Genomic DNA, 22,558 nt, shown 5'->3' with positions numbered 1-22,558 from the left:
TTTCACCCCATCTCCTTCACTCACCCCCCTTCGCTCCTCATCCTCTGTACGCTGCGTGTTAGCTTGTGAGGAGCGAACCTTTGCGCCCATCACCCCTGTGACCAGATCCTCCCGCGTCTTGTGCATGCGCAAATCAGGGTGCTTCACACGGCAATGATCCTCGCCATGCCCTTGACGATAGCAGTGGCTGCAATAATTAGGGAGGTTCTCAGGGATAAGAACCTGCCAAAAACCATCCCCGTCTCCCATATCGACCCACACCCTCGACGGAATCGATTTGAGCAGATCCACCTCAACCCATACCCGTGCCACATTCGGTCGTGAAAACGAAGACGTAGCCGCATCCACGAATAGCGGCGTACCCAAGCAGGAAACAAGATGAAATAGACATGGCTTAGCAAATAAGTGAATTGGGAGTTTGGGCAATCTAAACCAGACGGGAACAAGGGAAGACTCTCTGTTCACATGGAACTTAGATGTCCACTTAAAAACCCTCATGGGGGATCCATTCACGTACCACAAACTTCGTCCCCAAACGCGAAGGAAATCCGCTTCACACTGAAATTTCAGCAACACATGCCTAGCATCTAACAATCCCACAGTCGCCGTATCCTTCAAATCAAGAGTCGACAAGAATTTTCTCAGGTCAGGCAGCAGCGGCCGCCCCTTAGAGAACTTCCCAACCAAAGTGTAGCAGAATGGAGCAGCAACCACTGCTATGCCAGCCGCACTGAAGACCACTGCAGGCTCTCCACGGTGTGTTGTCATCCTCGCTTGAACTTGCACTACCTCGGACGTCGGTTGTGGCTCAAACAACGCAGAGAAGGCCTTCTTCCTAAAGGGGGAGGAAGAGGCCGACAGCCCCCCACCCGGAGGAGGGGGGGCAGTCTCAGCTGCCATGGTTAATTAGATTTGCCAATGGTTCATGAGCAACAAAACACATGACTAAAACGTTACATAATCAATAAACATCACATAACTCAAATGCCGAATATTCTAAACATTTTTGTCCTTGTCTCCATTTCTTAAAACTATCAAACCATTTTTCAACGATAACAGGTTGTTCGACAACCAAAAATGACAGCTCAAAAAATTTTGGATAGAGGAAAAGTAACAAAAGTAGGGGAGTGAATGGAATTAATGACAATGAATGTAACAATTGAATAATGTAACAGAGAGTTAAGATTAACTAGTTAATTTATAAGTCAAAAAGAAAATATAAATGTGTAATAGATCTCCTAACTTAATTTACAAGTAAATGACTAAATGGTTAAAGATTGAGGTTTGAGTATTGGTTACCCTAACCAACCATACACATGCGCGAAGATTCGGATAATCGTAGTTTTTAAAAGTAAAAAAAAATTATATTCTAACATATTTATGTCAACTTGGTTCGAATAATCTAATCATTTTCAAAATTTCAAGTTACCCTATTTTTCAATTTGGACTAATTTGGGTATCTGGATTACCCGACATTTTCAGCTTTTCTTGAACACCCCTAATTCTAGCAGCATCCCTCTCTTTCCTGTGCTCCCTGTCTTTCTTTGTCTACTCTGCATCTTTCTTTCGAGTTGCTCCTCCTCTTTTCTAGATGAGAAAAGGAAGAAATTATTTTTAAAAAATAGAAATGAATCTTCTCTACATTATTAGTATAGCAATATTTTTGCATGAGCATATTGGATACCTGCCATGTGCGCAAATGAAAGAATCTGAAATTTGAATAAAGATTGTTTGGCATACATCTACACTAACTAGTGTAATAAAGTTCATACACTAACAATGTACTATGTAGGAAAGATTAATTCTAAAAAAACACAAGGAGGTTTTTTCTTTCCTTTTTAAGAATACTTAAACCCTTTGTCATGCCTTTTGAAGCTACCTAATTTGCTGGTGGAAATTTTTTTTGACTAAGCAAGTTTTGGTGTTTAAAAAAAAAGTATAGGCACTAAATGAAAGAACAAAGATGAGGGATTAGAGGAAAACAATAAATTATATATAAAAAAGGAAAATAGTTGAAAATAGTTGAAGACAGCAAAAAAAGAAAAGGAAGAAATTAAATAAAAAACAAAACAAAACAGACGGAAAGAAAGTTTGTTGAGGAGATTTTAGTCTACTGATTAAGGTTTAGACTTTATAAATTAATCCTAGGTTCAAACCCCCCATTCTTCTTTCCCACTGTTTAAATCCCACTCCCCCTTTACCAAGAAAGTAAAGAACTTTTTCTTGAAGAGAAATCCGAAATTTTGGTCATACCCTTTTAATGCCCCTGGGTGGTGGAAGGAAGTGAAATAAGAACTACTTTTAGTGTTAGACAAAAAACAAGACCACTTGAGATAAAATTAAAGATCAAGGACAAAAGATACTTTATGTAAAAAGTCAAAGGATTCAATGAGCAATTTGCAAAAAAAAAAAAAAAAATATTGCCCATCCAAATTGGTCGTAAATTGAACTCATAGGGACTAAATGTGTTTTCAATGAAACTTTATGAATGGAAATTGTCCAACCCCATAATATTGGGGACAAAAAGTGTCAATTTGAACTATTTTTTTATCATATAAAGTACTTAGTTTAGTAAATACTATAATTGATATATTGCTACATATGATAATTCTCTACAAGTCTAGTGGACGAATATCCATAATTAATTCTTTATGAAATCTGATTGGGTAAACATACAATGATGGGTGTAAAATCTGGTATTAAATTGAATGAGTAAATGAAAATTGGTTTCATCCAAAATTTGGAAAACTAATCAAGCGTTACATCTATATTTTCTTCAACATTTAATAGGTTAAAAAAAATATGGCAATAATAAACCAAGGTGATTTTAAAAGCAGTCACTAGAAGTCAAAACTTACCAATCTGCATATACGCAAGTCCAGAGTAGATTTTGAAAACATAAAAAGAAAGAAAAAGTCCATTCTCTTTCTAAGTTACGTACACAGACAAGAAACAGGAAATGAAAAAGTCCATTTACATGCTATTAATCAGTCTTACTGAAAATGACGAAGTCGAAAGTAGTGGTTGCAGAATCTTTCGCCCGTTGAATTGTGCAAAAATAGTACACATAGACAATGTGGCATTTTTTAATCTTCAACAAGAGGAAATATAATGACCAGTTCAACGTACCAAAAGTGGCTATAAATAGGCATCTTTCCCACATATCCTTCCACCACCAGCGAAGAAACAAGTTACCATCCTTCTAATTAGCTCATATAGTTAGATACTTCCTTAATCTGATAACCATGGCAGTTCGCGTCCATATAGCTGCAGCCATCTTGACACTTGCATTTGCAGTTGTCCATGCATCTGATCCAAGTCCATTGCAGGATTTCTGTGTTGCAGTTCCTGATGCCAATGCCGGCGGTAAACTCTCTATTACCATGAAAAATCTCATGACTGTCTTATTTAACAGTATTACAATGTTGCATGTTATGCTTCACTAAGGTACTAGTTAATACGAGGCATGCTAACTTTTTTTGATCTTGGCTAATGCAGTATTTGTCAATGGAAAGATATGCAAGGATCCAAAGCTCGTTAAACCCGAAGATTTCTTCTTTCCAGGGCTTAACAAGCCTGGAAGCACAGCAAATCCACTCGGGTCCAATGTAACAGCAGTTAATGTGAACCAGATTCCAGGACTCAACACTTTAGGTGTTTCCTTAGCACGCCTCGACTTTGCACCTTATGGTTTGAACCCTCCCCACACTCACCCTCGTGCTACCGAGATCCTCGTTGTTTTAGAGGGCACTCTTCTTGTTGGTTTCGTTACTTCGAATCCAGGCATGAACATGAAGAATAAGCTCTTCACCAAGGTTTTGAATCCAGGAGATGTGTTTGTGTTCCCTGAAGGCCTCATTCATTTTCAGTTCAACCAAGGACACACCAATGCTGTTGCTTTTGCTGCTCTAAGCAGCCAGAATCCAGGAGTGATCACCATTGCTAATGCTGTTTTTGGATCAAACCCTCCCATTTCTCCTGATGTTCTCACCAAAGCATTCCAGGTTGACAAGAATGTCATCAAATATCTTCAGTCACAATTTTGGTGGGATAACCACTACTACCCGTAATATGGGTAATACTCTCCACAGGAGCTTCAGGATGCACGAATAATTGGGTCCTTCATTTACACTTCGATCTCCTTACTTAAATCATACATTATTTGGACCCCTTTGTTAGCACAATAGTTCGATAAAGTGTAATAAATTGGCATTTTTTGTGGTACAGGCAAATGCAATTTATGGTCACTACATTTTTTTCTTAATTTTGGTACCCTAAAGTTATAATCAATATATGAAGTACATTTGTTTTTTCTTTTACATTTGGATACAGGAAAGATGAACTCTGTTAGATTAAAAGAATGCATCATGCATCTCCACGGACTGGATGAACTCTCTATACCATACTTTAAATTTTAATTGTTCAGTAGAAAAACCTTTGGAGCGCTTGTAACAGGTATTCGAAGTGTTGCAAAATCTCGCCCCCTTTGAAGAACAAGAAAAAGCGTTGCTAAATCCAAAGGGATAATTTCAGATACATCTCTTGAAGTTTCTAACAATTGCACTTAAATACCCTCTAAAATTCAAAATTACACTTACCTCCCCTCTGTGATGGATTTGACAACATGTCAGCACCAAAAGCCTCCTAATGACCAACTTACCCTCAAAATGTTGTGACTGATATTATTGCAAAAATGTGAGAAAAAAATTGCCTACAACAACAATATTTTTTATTTGTTTTTTGGCACGAGCATCTGCAAAAGAAAATTTGATTATGTCATTTCTCAAATGTTATCATGAGAAGCAAAATTGATTTTATTATTCCTTAACTGCCATAGAGAAGAAGAATGTCAAGAGTTGAAAATAGCATGCATTTTTACACTTTATCTAGCTTATGAGCTACCAAGATAGAGCCATTGCATCATATCCAGCTCTTCTTACATTTAACGGTCAAAAGTGCAGAATTGTATATGTACTCTTTGTTATATTGAGAGGATCCCTACTGCTTTCTATATCTTTTTTCTCTTTTTTAATTAATTTTTATAAGCAACATGGTAAATGTTTCGTTCAAAATATAAAGAGGCTAAAGTTGACAAAAATTTATGTGTCAATACATTTTCCTACTTTTTTTTTAACTTTCTTTTAATGATAAAGGCTGCAATATTTATCAAATGTGTCCATGAAAGGGAGGTGAGCATAATTTTTAATTTTAGAGGGCATTTAAGTGTAATTATCAGATACATCGAGGGAGGTATCTGAAATTATCCCAAATCCAAAATATGTTAGGTTGTTTACACCACGGAAAGGTATCATATCCCACATTGATGTGAACTTCTCTACGGAATTCGTGTCTAGCTAAATGCAGTATATGCATACTGAAAAGAGGTCTAATTGGAAATTCATGTAACAACAAAAATATTTAGCCAAATATAATCACGTATAAAACTGTTTTTGATTTCATTGATACATACCAAAACATTATTTGGCTCCGCGATACAATGCCTATTATAAGCTTACGATAAGGTAAAATGAAGGGTTAAAAGCATTAAACTCTCCTAAACTTTACCCTTAATTATGCTTTACCCCTCAATTCAATAAATAGGCACTTTGCTCCCCTAATTTATGTTTTAGGACAAAAGTTCCCCTTTATATTAATTATTATTTTATTTCTTTTTCTCCCTTTTACCTTTGTCTACTTGTCCATTTTCTTTATATTTTATGTAAAAAGACATTTTAACAAAGAACGAATGGTTGGACCCCTTGTCATGCCCATTAAAGCAGCCTAATTTGATGGTGCAAAAATTTTTCTAGTCAAGGAAGTTTTGGTGTTTTAAAAAAAAAAGTAAATGTATTAAATGGGGGGGGGGGGGAGAGAGAGAGAGAGAGGCATAGAGGATTAGTGAAAAAGAATAAATTATATGAAAAGAAAAATAGTGAAAATAGTTGAAGAAAGTAAAAAAGAAAAGGAAGAAATTATATGAAAAAGAAAACAAAAACAAATAAGAAGAAGTTTGCCGAAGGCATTGTCTAGTGGTTAAAATCAAAACTCAGGAATTAGAAGTATTGAGTTAAAATTCCCCCTTCTTCCATCCCACATTTTCTTGCTTAAAAAAATAAATTTAAAAATGAGAAGAAAGTAAAGATTTTTTTTTCTTAAAGAGAAAGTTGAAAATTTTGGTCACACCCTTTTAATACCGGTGTAATTGGTGATGGAAGGAAGTGAAATAAGAACTATTTTTTGGGCGAGAGAAAAAGTAAAAAGACTAAATGGGATTAAAACATCATGGACTAAAAACACTTAGCATAACAAGTGAAAGGACTAAATGAGCTATTTGTCAAAAAAATTTCCATCCAAATTGGTTGATTTGCTATAATAAAGTGATTGTAGATTGGAATCATAGGGACAAAATGTATTCCCAATGAATTTTTAGGAACAGAAATTGTTCAATTTCCAAATATTGGGGACCCAAAGTATCATTTTTCCCTTTCATTTGGACTATTATTATAATTATATAAAGTAACTAAGCTTAATAACTATTGCAATCGCAATATTGATACATAAACAAGGTTGGTTAATGAATAGCCATTAAAAATAATTCTTTAGCCCAGTTTTTGCATGAAAATTTCCCCAAATTTTCAAGACAAGGTCTGTTCAAGATGAATGAATCATATGAATGAGCAAGATGATTTACAATTCTAACTTTAATTAATGATGTAAAGGAAAATATCAAATCACTGCTGTGAAATTTGATTGGGTAATATACATGCTTAGGTTTAAAGTCTGGTTTTGAATTTGAATGAGTCATTGAAAATTGGTTTCGTCCAAAATTTGAATGTATCCACGTGCTAAGATACATAAGACAAGAAAACATAAAATGAAAAGGTCCATTTACATGCAATTACCTTGAAGCAGAATGTAGTCCATTCAGTCAATATAATACACACAAATAATTACATATCGTTGGTTTTGCAAAAGAAGGTGGAAATTCGAGTTCTGAAGCCAAATGAGAATGAATTAATTAAGCAAAGTAATTAAATCATTTTCATATATTTGACTCTTTCTTGCCGATCCCATCTGCTACTATGTAAAGTTGGATAGAGTCTGTGAATTTTAAATGGATTAGTTGTGACTAATGCATCATTTTATTAGTTGTGACTAATGAATTAATTAAGCAAAGTAATTAAATCATTTTCAAAGGCAATTTCTTCAAGAAAGAGTCTCGCTTCTACCGCGTCTGCGCCAAAAGTCCATGCATCAGGAAACATAACTTTATGTGGCCAATAGTTAATACGGTAAACATGGAAATATTTTTACAGATCAGGTTGAAATTTTGTTCAATGCCGTATGTTATGTAATTCATACAATATTTGGTGTAAATATTGCAATTTTAATGTAAACGTGGATTTTGTCATATCATACAATATAGGCCAAATTATACTTTACTTCCCTGTGAGTTAGTGTTTTTATACATAACCCCCATATGGTTTCAAAAACTATACATAACTCTCTCATGATTTGAATTAAAGTGTCAAAGTGACGGAATTTGTAATTCATAACAGAGTCACCTAAAATATCAAAAATACCCCTATATTAAGTTGAAAATTATTTATTAACCATAGGGGAGTTTTGTGTATATTTTGACAAGCATTAAACCACAAGGGGGTTATATGGTAAAACATTAAACCATACGAAATTAGTGTATCATGCATATTATGTTCATATATTTTGGTCACTTCAGTTATTTTAATTTTTAAAGAAGGGTAATTTCGACATTTCATAGGTTCCGTTACAAATGATCATTTCGTCATTTTGATACTTTAATCGAAACAATGGTAGGGTTACGTATAGTTTTTGAAATTATAGGGGTATTATGTACAAAAATACTAAATCACAGGAGATAAAGTCTAATCTGTCCTACAATATATATATTTGCAACTAAATCAAAATCGTATGAATTTATGCTAGAAATTGTAAGAATTACAACGATTGGATTGAACTGAATATCAACCGGAGAGCCTCCTGATCCTCTGTTTACATGACCTTATGGACTTGATATAATAAATGACCAAATCAGTCTGACCGTACCTGCACGAGGAAAAGATAACTGTGCAAGTAGTTGTTGTAGAATCATTCATGAGTTGAATTGTGCAGAAAAAGTCTACAAAGACCTTAAGGAGCATTTTTTATCCTTTAAGACAATGAAACAGACTGAACAGTTCAACCAAAAATAGCTATAAATAGACATCTTTCCCACATATCCTTCCACCACCAGAGAAGAAACAAGCTTCCATCTTTCTGATTAGCTCATACAGTTCGATACTTACTTTCTGATGACCATGGCTTTTCGCTTCCATATAGCTGCAGCCATCTTGGCACTTGTTTTTACAAGTGTCCATGCATCTGATCCAAGTCCATTGCAGGACTTTTGTGTGGCAGTTCCTGATGCCAATGCCGGCGGTAAACTATATATATTGCTTTCGAAAATTTCTCGACTGTTGCATGTTATACTTGAATTATAACAAAATAACGTGTGGCAAACTAACTAAGCTGATCTTTGTTACTGCAGTATTCGTGAATGGAAAGATATGCAAAGATCCAAAGCTCGTGAAACCCGAAGATTTCTTCTTTCAAGGGCTTAACAAGCCAGGAAGCACATCAAATCCACTCGGATCGAATGTAACAGCAGTAAATGTCAACCAGATTCCAGGACTCAACACTTTAGGTGTTTCCTTAGCACGCCTCGACTTTGCACCTTACGGTTTGAACCCTCCCCACACCCACCCTCGTGCTGCCGAGATCCTCGTTGTTTTAGAAGGCACTCTTCTTGTTGGCTTCGTTACTTCGAATCCAGGCATGAACATGAAGAACAAGCTCTTCACCAAGGTTTTGAATCCTGGCGATGTGTTTGTGTTCCCGGAAGGCCTCATTCATTTTCAGTTCAACCAGGGACATTCCAATGCTGTTGCTTTTGCTGCTCTAAGCAGCCAGAATCCAGGAGTCATCACCATTGGTAATGCTGTTTTTGGATCAAATCCTCCCATTTATCCTGATGTTCTCACCAAAGCATTCCAAGTTGACAAGAAAGTCATCAAATATCTTCAGTCACAATTTTGGTGGGATAACCACTACTACCCATAATATGGGTAATACCCTCCAAAGGAGCTTCAGGGTGCATAAATCATTGGATTGGGTCCTTAATTTACACTTTGGTCTCCTTAATTACTTTATATCATACATTATTCGGATCCCATTGTTAGTACACTAATTCTGTGAACAATAATGCACTGGCATTTTCCTTGGTTTAGGAAAAATGTAATTTGTGGAATCGCTACTTTTTTCCCTAATTTTGTACTCTCAGATACAATCAATAAATGAAGCAAATTTGTTTTTTCTTTTACTTTTAGAATTTTATTACAGGAAAAGTGAACTCTTCTAGATTAAAACAATGCATGCATCCTGCATCTCCAAGGACTGGATGACTCTCTATCCCATACTTTAATTGTCCAGTGTGAAGCCTTTGGAGCACTTGTAAACAGTATTCAAAGTGCAGCAAAATCTCATACCCAAAACAACAACCACAAAAAAAAAAAAAAAAAAAACCTTGCAGAATCCAAAATATCTATTTGTCAGATTGTTAACACCATGAAAGCCTATCATATCTTGCATATAATGAAGCCAACAAGAAATTTCAGATATTTGCATGACATTGTTGTTCGCTCATTTGTTCATTTAGGTGACAGGAATTATAAGCTAGAGAAACTTTTGGCGTTGTTTTATTTATTTATTTTTCTCTATCCTAAAGCAGTAGAAGGTACTCGACCTTGCTGCTCAGTCTACAAATACAACTACTGCTGTGGAACTATGCTAGTTTGTGTTGAAAAGACCAAGGGAATGGCAGCCAACCAGCATCAAAGGCAGAAAGATCTTAACAACCTTCATGAAGGTGAATTGTTTGAGGCAGAAAGAGCTTAAGAATTTTCTCGTAATTATGCTCATGTTTTTAAACTCGGACTGGATCGGTCAAACCAGAAATCGGCCAGGTGTCCGATCCGAGTTATCCTGAAAAACCGGATGGATAGAAACCGGAAGAACAAATTGTGTCAAAGCTTTCCTTTTTTTTTTTGAAAAGGTCAAAGCATTTTCAAAACTATGTTTTGACCCCTAGGTTGTTAAAATTATTAATATACCTCAAATATTTCGTCTTTATAAATGTTGTCCTAAAGTTGGGTGTCATTTTTCAATCAAATCCATAATTTTAATTCTAAACTTATTAATGTTCATTGAATAATATAAATTGCTACTTAATTGTTCTATTTTTTTGTATTTTCTTATTAAATATATTTGAAACATCAAATATATATATATACATATATATATATGAATATATCTTTATTAATATTAACATGCTCTTAGGTATTTGACATACAATATTTTAATTTTTAAATAATTTTTATTTATGACATCATCCGATTCAATTCCGATTAAACCCATCGATCCCTGACCCTGAGCTCAATCGAGTCGATATCCAGTCCGAATATGAAAACATAGCCTCAAACTTGGATGTGTTAAAAGATGCCTACCAAGTCTTTGTTGGTTCATTGCAAGAGCAAAGTACTAAGGATGGCAACAGGGTGGGGTTGGGACGGGGACCTCTCCCCCACCCCCGGCCCGGCTGCCTACAAATTGCCCCCTTCCCCCCCGTCCCTCGCCTCCCGCTCCCCTCGCCCCACCCCGCTTCCCCTATGGGTGCTCCCGCGGAACTAATAAAAATTTGTTATATAATTTTATTATAGTTAAATTTTACCAAAAATCAAGTACTAAAATATCAAGACATCACCAAATTATTATTCATTGTAATTTCACTATTGAAACTTATAAAAACAATCTAACAAAAGTTATTTGAATATAATCCAATATGATGAAATAAATATAACTAAAGTAGTTAAGTTTTCACTTTTGGCACAAATACAATCACTAATTTATTATTGTGCTTGTGCTTTTTTTTTTTTGAGAAAAAAATGTTATTGTATTAAGTATAATTAGAGATTTAGTATAAATGTATTAGTAAATTTAATATAATTAATTAATAATTTCTATTAATTGATATATATAACTATTAGTATAATTGATAATATCAATTATATTACATATACGAATATACATTATATAAGACATATAACTAATAGTATCATTATCATAAATTTATAACTAATTAAATTAAATAATAATATATACTTATATACATATATTTATTTTTTTTAAGCGGGTGGCAGGCCGGAGGACTGTTCCCCGCCCCCGCCCCATTAGTCCCCCGTGGGGCAGGTACCCGCGGCCACCCGCCCCATTGCCATCCTTAAAAAGTACCATCTTCCTTGGCAAACATAAAAATGTCTTTAAGATGACGAGTTGTCTTTAGTTTCTTTAACCCGAATTGAATCATGATTAAATTTAGACGGATCCTATTTGTATATGTATTGCATGGTTCAATAGCTTGTACAATTGTTGTGTCATTTGAAAAAGTTGCAAATGTAACGATTGTTTAGAGTCTTTAGACTGTTCGTGTTTGACCAACATCCTAAACAGTAAACAGTGCAATGGAAATGCCTTTAAGCTCTGTTTGTTTATTGGTCATGCAAATGAGAATTTGTTTCTTGGTGCTGTAAACTAGTTAAATTTATTTTTCTCCTATGTGGATTCAAATGGCTCTAGTAATTCATTTTAAGCTTGAATGAGCAAAATTAAAATTTTTTCTCAAAATAAAATTGAAGAAGAGCCAGTAAAGTATAAATATCTCTGATAGCAATATTTGCAATCACTGACTTTTCTCTCCTATGTGGTATAGCCAATTTACAAACAAACAAATGACATAACTAATTGAAAAACAAGTGTCATAGATGATAAATAAAGGATTAAGTAATCTTGAAAATTTTTATCTCTCTCAACAAGTCTATTACATAAAGTTCTTTTTATTTTTAGGGATAATTGGGAGGTTTCTGACAATTTCACTCAGCTCCTTCCAATTTTAGAAAATTACGCTGACCTCCCTTGCATTTACCATTTAAGTAACATTATAGACCCATTAGGCTAGAATTATACTTAAGCATCCTAAAATACCCTTATGCAATATCATAACATCAAAAGAATGTGAAAAAAAGATTTATTGATCAATTTAACCAACAAAAAAAGTAACAAACCTTTTTATCCAAATTTGCTATGCTTCCACGATAATTGTAAACCCAAAACTTCATCAACCGTTCAAGCAAACTCCAATTTAATTCCCAAATTCTATCAATTTTGGTATCACTAAAATCCCAATTTTACCAAAATTGCACTCCAACTTAATCTCCAAATTCTATTAATTTTGGCATCATTAAAATTCCAAACTCTACCCGAATCACTTTACAAATAGACCATAACCACCACCACCAACTAAAACGCCCTCAAAAGCTTCCCGCACGAAATTAACACTATATTTTGTCAATTGGCTAATCTCACATCTCAAATTGTGAACCCAACACCTATCGCATATCACCTTCCTTGAACAGAAGACTTGGCCAACTATTATTGATGTCTATGCCAAGAGCAACCCCATATTCCAATGGCGTTATGAACAGAGAAACGAATCTTTATGACAAACCACCACCAATACTTGTAAATCAAACAAAAATGAAACTAAATGAAGATATTAGATTCGAGTACGTAATAGATATAATAACATAACCTAGAGTCATCCCTTTTTCTCTTCTAACCATAGCCCATTAATTTCATTTTTTTTCCTCTCTGTCACAACCATCTTCATCATTTCCATCTAATTTGACCATGAAATTTTCATTTGCTCCCTCAATTTGTAATTTTGGAAATTTTGATTCTTTAATATATGCAAATTATATACGAAAAGAAATAAACAAGGGGACTGATAGTTAAGTACCACAAAAAAAAATAGACAAAAAATAAACACTTCGGATAGGTTTGCATGGTGGTGTAGTTGATGGGTAGAAGAGACTATGGGGTTATAGGTAGGAAAGAGAGAATCATAAGAGATAAAACAAAAGGGAGGGAAAGAGAAAAGAAACTGTTGTTAATTAAAGTAGGGTTGAGGATGATGCCGAGTTGTTACAGGTTTTTATATTTTCTTTTACTTTTGGCTTGGTTTTTGTATCCCACATATGTGGTAAATTATCTATTAAGTAGAGGGTATTGTAGTCATTTTATTGAACCGAGGGAGATTTTTGTAATTTTCTAAAATTTGGGGGAGCTAAGTGAAATTATTAGAAACCTCAAGGGAGGTTTCTGAAATTATCCCTTATTTTTATTTCTCTTCTAACAACTTTTGGCTCTTCATTTGAATTATTTACCTAATCATGTAAATTAACTAAGTTTAGAAAATATTATGATGGATATTTGATACGTATGAGAATTCTCTAATAGTCATTAAAATTAATTCTTTAGCACATTTTTACAAGAAATGTTTTTTAAAACAATGTCTGTTCAAGATGAATAAATCATAACAAATTAGCAAGATAACTTATAATTTTAACTTTAATTATTTGATTCAATAATGTAAACAAATATATCAAACACTACTATGAATTTTGATTGGGTAAATATGCACTCCATGCATCATTGCGTTGGTTAAATTTTGGTTTTGAAATGAATTAGTAAATTCAAATTGGTTCCATGCAAAATAAAGGATAATTCATCAAGGATTACGTCCATATTTTCGTCAACATTAAATAGCTTAAATAAAACATGGCAAAATTAAACTAATCTCTTTCTAGAAAAAATTTAAATTTCAACAACTCCAATATGATTTAGAAGTTATAACTGCCAATCTATACATGCAAGTCCTAGTTTGATTTCGAAAAACCTAAAAACTAGAAAGAAAGAAAGAAAAAGTCCACAAACGTGCTGTGCGCTACGCAGGCAAGAAACAGGAAAGGAAAAGGTCAATATCACCAATTATCACCATGAAGCAGGAAGTAGTCCAGCTAGTTAAAATATACACAAATGACTACCTATCATGGTTTTTGCCAAAATGTTCAAACTTGAATTTTTTAAGCCAAATGCACTGTATAACAAAGAGATGGAATTAGATCCTATACAACATCCCCAGATGATTCTCATATATTTGACTTTTTCCTGCTACTCTCTGAAACCTAGATCGAGTCTGTGAATTTTAAACGGATTAGTTGCAACTAATGCATCATTGCACTAAGGTTAGGAGTTAAAATATCAAATAGCATTGGAAGAAAGAAATATCAAATGGCACCATCTCTTCAAGCTGCACCAAAACTCCTGGCGTCACCCAACATATGGTAAACTTGGATGGTCTCACATGATCTTATGGCCTTGATATAATATAACATTATAACTATTAGGAAATTGGCTTAATTTCTTTTAGGTAGAATTCTTATTTTGTGTGGAAGTAACTAGTTTCCTAATTGATTTTAGTTACTTGAAGTAGTAGTCAAGTAAAACCCTATTTAGCTAATGCTATTTCCTACCCTATATGAGTTTAAGAAATAGTATTGGTTTCCAATTGTTATTTGGTTTTTTGGCAATAATGTTATCTATAAATAGGTGGGTTGGCATAACACACAAAGAGAAACACTAGGAGATACAAGGGGCATCATGTAGCCTTATACATGGGGTGTGAGAGAGGGTTCTTGGGAGATGAGAGATGGTATACAAGGGTTAGGTTTGGATTCAAGTTGTATTCTTGTAAAAGATTTTCCTCTCATAATAAAGAACAGGTTTCTCTCCGTGGATGTAGGCTCAATGGTGGAGCCGAACCACGTTAAATATTGTGTGTCGTCTATCTTTCATGCTTGTGGCTTGTTCCGCATTAAATTGTTGTGCACTTGATATTTCAATAGTTGTTTATTCTGCACTTGGATCCTAACAAGTGGTATCAGAGTTTGGTTGCGAGACTGGTCTACTCAAGGTTCGTAGTTGGATCCTAGTTAACTATTGAGATTAAGTGGGTTGGTGGCTATTACCAATTAAACAATTTAATGAGTGGTATCCTTGTTTCAATGGTTTGGCAAAATGCATTGATGGTGAAGGATGGGAAGTCTAAAAGCACAAAAATACTTGACGGTGAATCTAGGCAGGTGATTCAAGAGTCAAGAAAAAGGTGAAGTCCAATTTTGATTTTGGACGTGAATTGGTGGAGACTTTCTCATACCTCCAATGGTTGATACTTCATCTCGGTGGATTTTAGATTTTAGTTATGCTCTTTGGATGGTGTGGCACGTGTCCCAAAAAAAATAAAAAAAATCTAATTTTCATGCGCCAGAAGACTCTGACAGATACGAGTTTTTCGTTTTAGGTGCAGTTTTGAAAACCACACATGGCAAGACAATCTTGATGATGGAAAGAAGTATGGTGACTTTACTACTTGATTGCCTCAATAGTTAGGGTTAGGGCTCACAGAAGGGGATCCCAGATTGCAAGTGGTGGTGAGAAAAAATCCTACAAAGGAAGATGGTGAATTGAGGCACCTTCTCACGAGTCAATTGGAGGTTGGACTCGGGATAACTACACATGTTCATTTGCCAATTGAATCAATTTGGTGTCAGGACTGTATTGATTCGGGTGTGTAGTTTGGTACCATATTATTTGGTAGTTGAAGGCAAATGGTTGCTAAAAGAAATTTTTGTCAATGTGGAGATTTGTTAGGAAATTGGCTTAATTTCTTTTAGGTAGAATTCTTATTTTGTGTGGAAGTAACTAGTTTCCTAATTGGTTTTAGTTACTTGAAATAGTAGTCAAGTAAAGCCTTATTTAGCTAGATGTTATTTCCTACTCTATATGGGTTTAAGAAATAATATTGGTTTCCAATTATTATTTGGTTTTTTGACAGTAATGTTATCTATAAATAGGTGGGTTGGCATAACACACAAAGAGAAACACAAGGAGACACAAGGGGCATCATGTAGCCTTATGCATGGGGTGTGAGAGAGGGTTCTTGGGAGATGAGAGATGATACAAGGGTTGGGTTTGGATTCAAATTGTATTCTTGTATAGGGTTTTCCTCTCTTAATAAAGAACAGGTTTCTCTCCGTGGATGTAGGCTCAATGGTGGAGTCGAACTACGTTAAATATTGTATGTCGTCTATCTTTCATGCTTATGACTTGTTCCTCATTAAATTATTGTGCACTTAATATTTCAATAGTTGTTTATTCCGCGTTTGGATCCTCACAATAACTAGATGGCCAAATGAGTCTCTCCATACTTGCATGAGGAAAAGATAATTGAGAAGTCGCTAGTAGTTGTTGTAGAATCATTCATTAGTTGAATTGTGCAGAAATAATTTACAAAGAACTCAAGGAGCATTTTTTATCCTTCAAGAGAAGAAAACAGAATGACTAGTTCAACCTTACATGGCTATAAATTAGGCATATTTCCCACATATTCTTCCACCATCTGATTAGAAACATTGTTTCATCATAGTAGGATAATTCCTTTTTGATAACCATGGCTTTTCGCTTCCATATGGCCGCAGTCATCTTGACACTTGTTTTCGCAATTGTCTGTGCATCTGATCCGAGTCCATTGCAGGATTTTTGTGTGGCAGTTCCTGATGCCAATGCCACCGGTAACTCTGTTATTTCCAAAACTTTCATCGTGACTTTCTTTGATAGTATTATACTGTTGCATGTTGTGCTTAAAATGAATGCACTAGTTAATTTTGTCACATGCAGACTAACTTCATTGAACTTGGCTAATGCAGTATTTGTCAATGGAAAGATATGCAAGGATCCAAAGCTTGTGAAACCCAAAGATTTCTTCTTTCCTGGGCTTAACAAGCCAGGAAGCACAGCAAATCCACTCGGGTCTAATGTAACACAAGTAAATGTGAACCAAATTCCAGGACTCAACACTTTAGGTGTTTCCTTAGCACGCCTCGATTTTGCGCCTTATGGTTTGAACCCTCCCCACATTCACCCTCGTGCTACCGAGATCCTCTTTGTTTTGGAGGGCACTCTTCTTGTTGGCTTCGTCACTTCAAATCCGGCCATGAACATGAAGAATAAGCTCTTCACCAAGGTTTTGAATCCAGGAGACGTGTTTGTGTTCCCGCAAGGCCTCATTCATTTCCAATTCAACCAAGGAAAGACCGACGCTGTTGCTTTTGCTGGTTTTGGCAGCCAGAATCCAGGAGTCATCACCATTGCTAATGCTGTATTCGGATCAGATCCTCCAATTTCTCCTGATGTTCTTACCAAAGCATTCCAGGTTGGAAACGATGTCATCAAAAAACTTCAGACACAATTTTGGTGCGATAACAACTACAACCCATAATATGGGTAATTCTTGAAATTATGGGAGGGAGATTCATGGTGCGATAGTAATATGTTAAAGGATAAATAAATTGGGTCCTTTACACCTTGATCTCCTTACTAATGTACTTGAAACCAAACATCATTTGGACCCTTTTGTACCACTACTTCAATTCTAAGATGAACAATGCATTGGCACATTATGTGCTACGGGAAAATGCAATTCACGGAATCACTACTTTTTCTTGTTTTTTGGGGTACTTGTCCATCAATGTATGATTCACGTTTTTCTCCTTTTCCTTTTTATTTTTTTTGTTCCCCTCCTTAGATACAAGAAATATCGACTCCCACAGCATCCTGTAATAAGTATTTAGTAAATTGTATGTAAGGGTGATGCTGAACCAAGTAACTCGATTCAATCTCGCGAGCTATTCGGTCAACAACTCAACTCGAGCTTGTTTCGACTAAGATCGAGCTCGAGTTCGAGCTATTCTTTTTAGCTCATGAGTCGAATTCAAGCTCTAATATTTTATACTCAAAGGCTTGACGAGCCTAACGAGCTTTTTATAATATATTTTTTAGTTTTTTTATATTTATTATCATGAAATGTCAATAATATTCTTTATTTAAAATTATAAGTAAAATATTAATTTTTATTGCGTGAACTCGATTAGACTTGAATATGCTCAATTAAATTCAATTACACTTGAACAAGCTTGATTAAGTTTGATTTAATTCGATTAGATTTAATTAAATTCAAACTCGAGTTCGAATTCAAGTAAGATAAATTAAAGTCGAGTTCAAGTTCGAACTCAACTTCTAAAAGATCGATGAGGTCGAGTTAAGTTATTTTATCTCAAGTCAAAATCTAGACTCGAGTAGTGCACCACTCTACCTCAACTCAAATGGCCTCTCTAATTGTGTGCATAGCTTTGCAAAATCCAACATCTTGATGTTAGGTTGTTAACATCACACCAAAGTACTACGTTGTAAAATTTTGCAATTTTCCAGATACTGTCATGCCAGTTGTTGGATTTCAATTTCTTCACTGAAATATCTTTCTTCCAACATCTTGCATAGCTTTTTAATTAAAAAGCGTAGTTAGAAATATACGAATCCTAGTATACAAAACAAGTTCATCCCTTGTCCACAATAATAGAGGACAAGAAATTATGACTCTCCTCTTTTCTTTTCTTTTTTTATTGTGGAAATTATGAGTCTTTTCTAGGCAATTATTTTTTTAAAAAAGCAATAATGTTTAGTATTAGTATGAGTCTCTTTCTAATATATTAAGTATGAGTCCCTTTCTAATATACTAAGTATGAATCTCTTTTAGTATTTCCAATATTTCTCTACAGATAGAGCAGTAGAGTGTTAAAAAAGATAGTATATCGTTATAATTTGTCTATTTTTACCCCCGTTTCACGACAAATTAGATGACTGTTAACTCTTATATTTATCAAAAACCCAAGAAAAAGAAAAATCCACACTCATATTTTTTGAAATCATAACTACTACTAATAACTTCCATATTTCATTTATTACTTTTTATCAATTGTTCATTAAAAAATATCTGTTTTTCCCGCTGGCCTTTTAGTACCAGTCTTGGATTAAGAATTATTAATATCTGATACGGACGTGGATCAACGGCCCAATATCACCTCCATTGTCTTAACGGAGGGCCCACTAGTTTTGCTTGGAACCAATATATTATATATATCGACCAAAAAAAAAAAAGAGGGAAAAATATTTTCTAAACATCTCTGCTACAGTTTGGTTTTCCCAGCTGCACTCGCCGGTCCCGCCACTGCACTCTCGATCGCCGCCGTTGCCGCCGCCGTCGCAACTGCCGTATCTTCCTGGTTTTTTTAAACCCTCCTATAATTCAAAAAACCAAGTGATTTGGTACTGGAATTTATAAAATATTGGGTAAATTTCTGAAATCGTTAGTTTCTTCCTTACAAGAGAGAAAGAAAAGGGGTTGGAAGATGAACTTTAATTTATTTTCTTCCTTACAAGAGAGAAAGAAGAGGGGTTGGGAGATGAACTTTAATTAGGGCAAGTTCTGGTATCTGTGGGTTTCGTTCTAATCAGGAGTGGATTAGGGCTAATGGTTTTAAATGCTTTTATCATATTTTGGTTGATTAAATGACATTGCTTAGTGCATGTTGTCTTTCTTTTGTATGTGGTTTACCTCAATGATACAATCGATCAGTAGGGTTGTTTTCAATTGTGAATTTGAGGTAGGAAAGAAACTAGGTCTTTGATGTAAAAGTTGAATCCTTGTCTACTTCTAGTTGCAAAGAATTTAGTATTTTACCCTTGTCTTAATCCAAAATGAGCATTTTGTAGATTGCGTAGGTAATTTTTTTTTTTTTTTTGTGTTTTATGGTAGTGCTTTCACTTGGGAGCTGGGATATTGGTTGGAGATTTTACATTTGGCAGTAGGATGAAAGCTAATCAACGTTACAACTGGCGATGGATGAGAACCTAGTTTATTAAGAAATTAGCACATTTAGTTTTTAATTGGTGATTGATGAATTATTGTTTTGAATCTTCTGAAGCAGGATAATAAATGGCTGGTGCATCCTCGTCGCTGAAGGAATATTTGAAAAGATATCAAGATGGGAATGAGGAAGAGGACAAAAAGAAAAAGAAGAAGAAGAAGAAGGCTAAACAGGTTGATACTGGTGTAGTTGTTGTTGATGAAGATCCCATATGGCAAAAACCAGTGAGAATTGAAGAGGAAGAGGAGAATGATTCAGCCGGTAAGTTAGCAAAATTCTCCCCTTTGACAGTGTACCTTCTAAGACTTTTCAATTTTTTAAGTTGTGATTAATGTAAGGTGTTCTGTGCAGATGAAGAGAAGCCCCTGGTTGATGAGGACATTGAAGTCAAACGAATGAAGAGATTGGAGCTACTTAGAGCTAGACGTCCTTTTGGCTCCATATCTGAGGATGGAAGTGGTTGGGTTTCAATCTCTGATGCTCCTAAAACATCAAACTTTAGTGACAAAGTCTTGGATATCTCACCACCACGTAGGCGGAGGGCTGACACACCATCTCCAGAACATGATCTGAGGTCATCTAGCGGACGAGATGCTGATCTGTCACCACCTCGTAAAAGAAGAGTTCGGAATGATACACCTTCTCCAGAACCCATGCTAAGGCCTCCTGGCACAGGTGATGCTGAGTCGTTGCTAGAACGGACACGTACAACTCGAAACGATTCACCTTCACCAGAACCTGATTGGAGATCAAGAGCAACAGGTGCAGATTTCTCACCTCCTCGGCAAAGACAGAAACATTACCTAAAAGAAAAGGATGAAAGGGATATTTCTCCTCCTCGTAGGAGAAAGGCTTCATATGATACTTCATCATCAAAATCAGGGTTTGGACCTTCGGAGTCTCGTAGAGAAGTTGTGAATCTTTCACCCCCACGACGGCAAAGGGTACGCCATCTGTCTCCATCGCCATTGACTAGGGAAGAAACATCAAGCCCTGGAGATCCAGATTCTGACCTCTCTCCTCCCCGTCGCTTTCATCAAGATCATTTGCATACCTCTCCAGTGGCAGATCTTTCACCTCCAAGGAAAGGTAGGAAGGATAGATATGTATCAAGTGATCTCTCTGCTCGACAGGCCACTCAGCACTTGAATGAGAATGATGCTGTACAAGCATCCTCTGCTTTAGACCTTTCTCCTCCAAGAAAAAGGAAGGAGAAATCTCCAACTTCAAAGCAGCAGGTGAAAACTGGTCTAGTTACTGGGCAAGACCTCAAAGAAGAAATCGCTAGAAAGAAGAAAGAAGATATGTTGAGGTTTAAAGAAATGGATCCTTCTATAAGTGGTCGTGGTGCTGAACCTGTCTATCGTGATAAAGTAACAGGTAAGAGAATGTCAAAAGATGAGTTCTTAAAATCGCAAAAGAAGGAAGAGAAGCCCAAGGAAGTCAAATTGGAATGGGGTAAAGGATTGGCACAGAAACGAGAAGCTGAAGCAAGACTGCAGGAATTAGAGAGCGAGAAAGACAAACCATTTGCAAGAAGAAGAGATGACCCTGAACTTGACAGAATGCTCAAGGAAAGAGTCAGATGGGGTGATCCTATGGCACACTTGGTCAAGAAAAAGCAGTTTGGGCCAGTTATGGAAGATTTAGGTGATGATGAGAAGATGAAAGAATCAGGTTTCATCATTCCTCAGGAAATCCCCAGTCACAGCTGGCTAAGAAGAGGATTAGATGCTGCACCAAACCGTTATGGTATTAAACCAGGGAGACACTGGGATGGCGTTGATCGCAGCAGTGGTAAGTTTACTTCCACCTTTTATAGAGTGATATAACCAGTAATGTGGTTTCTGTTGTTTCGCACATTGGCCCCATGAAGATGCTTTTGTCCAAACTCATTTACGTTATCACTGTTGCTACTAATTATCTGTTTGATCTTATGCATCTATTAGGTTTTGAGAAGCAAATGTTTAAGAGAATGAATGAGAAACAAGCTACAGAGAGGGAGGCCTACTTGTGGTCTGTGTCTGATATGTGAGGACTAATAATATCAGCATCATGTGATACTGATGGTTGAAACTGTAGAACAGATGCGGATAAGGGATTTACCAGGAGCATTGGATGGTAAATCAACACAGGAAAAAGTTGGTTTCTTCTTTTCTCCAACAAGTTTATCCTAGATGTGAGATAGAGGTATATTTCATTCGAAGAAATTGAAAGGAATGCTTGGAAGCAGTTGCCCGTTTGGAATTTTTGCTGTTTCTTTTTTTCAGATTTTGATTTTTTACTAGCTTATTGATGTGGAGCATCTGGCCAAAAAAAAAAAATTATAATTTGCTACAAGCTGAAAAGTATCTCTCTACGTTCGATGATTCTTGGCAAATAGTACGTCTTACCAAGATGAAGTTAGTTGGTTTGCTGGTCCCCAGATAGATGGATTTTTGAAAGTGTAAATCTATGAGACCATTTTGCTTCACGTGGATTTAATTCGAGGACATTTGTATTGTCCAGTATTGCATTTTGAATCTGATTTGTAGTTGACTGCACAGTCCATGAGATCTTTACTTGTGAATTCTGTCTTCACCCTTTTGAGAAAAATGGAATACTTCTCAAATTCTGTCTTCACCCTTTTGAGAAAAATGGAATACTTTGTTGCATTTTGATCAGTTCGTGTTTATTTCGGAAGTCTTTCATCTGCTGCAGCCAAGGGAATGTCTTTGTGCCCGAATTTATGTCTTTGTGACATGAAGCAGGGAATTCAAAACATG

At 35.6% G+C, this 22,558-nt stretch overlaps 4 protein-coding genes across 13 annotated transcripts; all 4 read left to right on the top strand.

Moving 5' to 3' along the window:
• The first annotated feature begins 3,201 nt into the window (after window positions 1-3,201).
• On the top strand, window positions 3,202-4,226 carry LOC113699600 (germin-like protein subfamily 1 member 7). Its single transcript, XM_072071667.1, has 2 exons — window positions 3,202-3,414; window positions 3,499-4,226. Exons 1-2 carry the CDS (start codon window positions 3,246-3,248, stop codon window positions 4,068-4,070), a joined length of 741 nt encoding a protein of 246 aa, XP_071927768.1. The 5' UTR covers window positions 3,202-3,245; the 3' UTR covers window positions 4,071-4,226.
• A 4,056-nt stretch (window positions 4,227-8,282) lies between these two features.
• Window positions 8,283-9,372, top strand: LOC113688639 (germin-like protein subfamily 1 member 18). The gene is made up of 2 exons (XM_027206532.2): window positions 8,283-8,457; window positions 8,567-9,372. Exons 1-2 carry the CDS (start codon window positions 8,331-8,333, stop codon window positions 9,136-9,138), a joined length of 699 nt encoding a protein of 232 aa, XP_027062333.1. The 5' UTR covers window positions 8,283-8,330; the 3' UTR covers window positions 9,139-9,372.
• A 7,069-nt stretch (window positions 9,373-16,441) lies between these two features.
• LOC113690622 (germin-like protein subfamily 1 member 14) lies at window positions 16,442-17,518 on the top strand. Its single transcript, XM_027208616.2, has 2 exons — window positions 16,442-16,601; window positions 16,737-17,518. The coding sequence occupies exons 1-2, from the start codon at window positions 16,481-16,483 to the stop codon at window positions 17,306-17,308; spliced, it is 693 nt and encodes a 230-aa protein (XP_027064417.1). The 5' UTR covers window positions 16,442-16,480; the 3' UTR covers window positions 17,309-17,518.
• Window positions 17,519-19,018: 1,500 nt separating this feature from the next.
• On the top strand, window positions 19,019-22,315 carry LOC113699564 (uncharacterized). Of its 10 annotated transcripts, none has more exons than XM_027219965.2 (4): window positions 19,019-19,191; window positions 19,854-20,054; window positions 20,145-21,590; window positions 21,743-22,315. In XM_027219965.2, exons 2-4 carry the CDS (start codon window positions 19,862-19,864, stop codon window positions 21,826-21,828), a joined length of 1,725 nt encoding a protein of 574 aa, XP_027075766.1. In that variant the 5' UTR covers window positions 19,019-19,191; window positions 19,854-19,861; the 3' UTR covers window positions 21,829-22,315. The 10 variants fall into 10 exon arrangements, with proteins under 10 accessions (XP_027075766.1, XP_071906299.1, XP_027075752.1 ...); XM_072050198.1 differs by having other exon boundaries at window positions 19,682-20,054; XM_027219951.2 differs by having other exon boundaries at window positions 19,019-19,215.
• Window positions 22,316-22,558: the final 243 nt, after the last annotated feature.

The sequence above is a fragment of the Coffea arabica genome, chromosome 1e (genome assembly GCF_036785885.1).
Source record: "Coffea arabica cultivar ET-39 chromosome 1e, Coffea Arabica ET-39 HiFi, whole genome shotgun sequence".
NCBI lineage: Eukaryota > Viridiplantae > Streptophyta > Magnoliopsida > Gentianales > Rubiaceae > Coffea > Coffea arabica.
This window is presented reverse-complemented; position numbering and strand designations above follow the sequence as displayed.

Bases quoted from the DNA above. Each gene is read 5' to 3' on its own strand.
- LOC113690622 (XM_027208616.2), top strand. From the start codon at position 16,481: ATGGCTTTTCGCTTCCATATGGCCGCAGTCATCTTGACACTTGTTTTC. The intron at 16,602-16,736 runs GTAACTCTGTTA...TGGCTAATGCAG, and splicing joins TCCTGATGCCAATGCCACCG to TATTTGTCAATGGAAAGATA.
- LOC113688639 (XM_027206532.2), top strand. From the start codon at position 8,331: ATGACCATGGCTTTTCGCTTCCATATAGCTGCAGCCATCTTGGCACTT. The intron at 8,458-8,566 runs GTAAACTATATA...TTGTTACTGCAG, and splicing joins TCCTGATGCCAATGCCGGCG to TATTCGTGAATGGAAAGATA.
- LOC113699564 (XM_027219965.2), top strand. From the start codon at position 19,862: ATGGCTGGTGCATCCTCGTCGCTGAAGGAATATTTGAAAAGATATCAA. The intron at 20,055-20,144 runs GTAAGTTAGCAA...TGTTCTGTGCAG, and splicing joins AGAGGAGAATGATTCAGCCG to ATGAAGAGAAGCCCCTGGTT. The intron at 21,591-21,742 runs GTAAGTTTACTT...TGCATCTATTAG, and splicing joins TGGCGTTGATCGCAGCAGTG to GTTTTGAGAAGCAAATGTTT.
- LOC113699600 (XM_072071667.1), top strand. From the start codon at position 3,246: ATGGCAGTTCGCGTCCATATAGCTGCAGCCATCTTGACACTTGCATTT. The intron at 3,415-3,498 runs GTATTACAATGT...TGGCTAATGCAG, and splicing joins CATGACTGTCTTATTTAACA to TATTTGTCAATGGAAAGATA.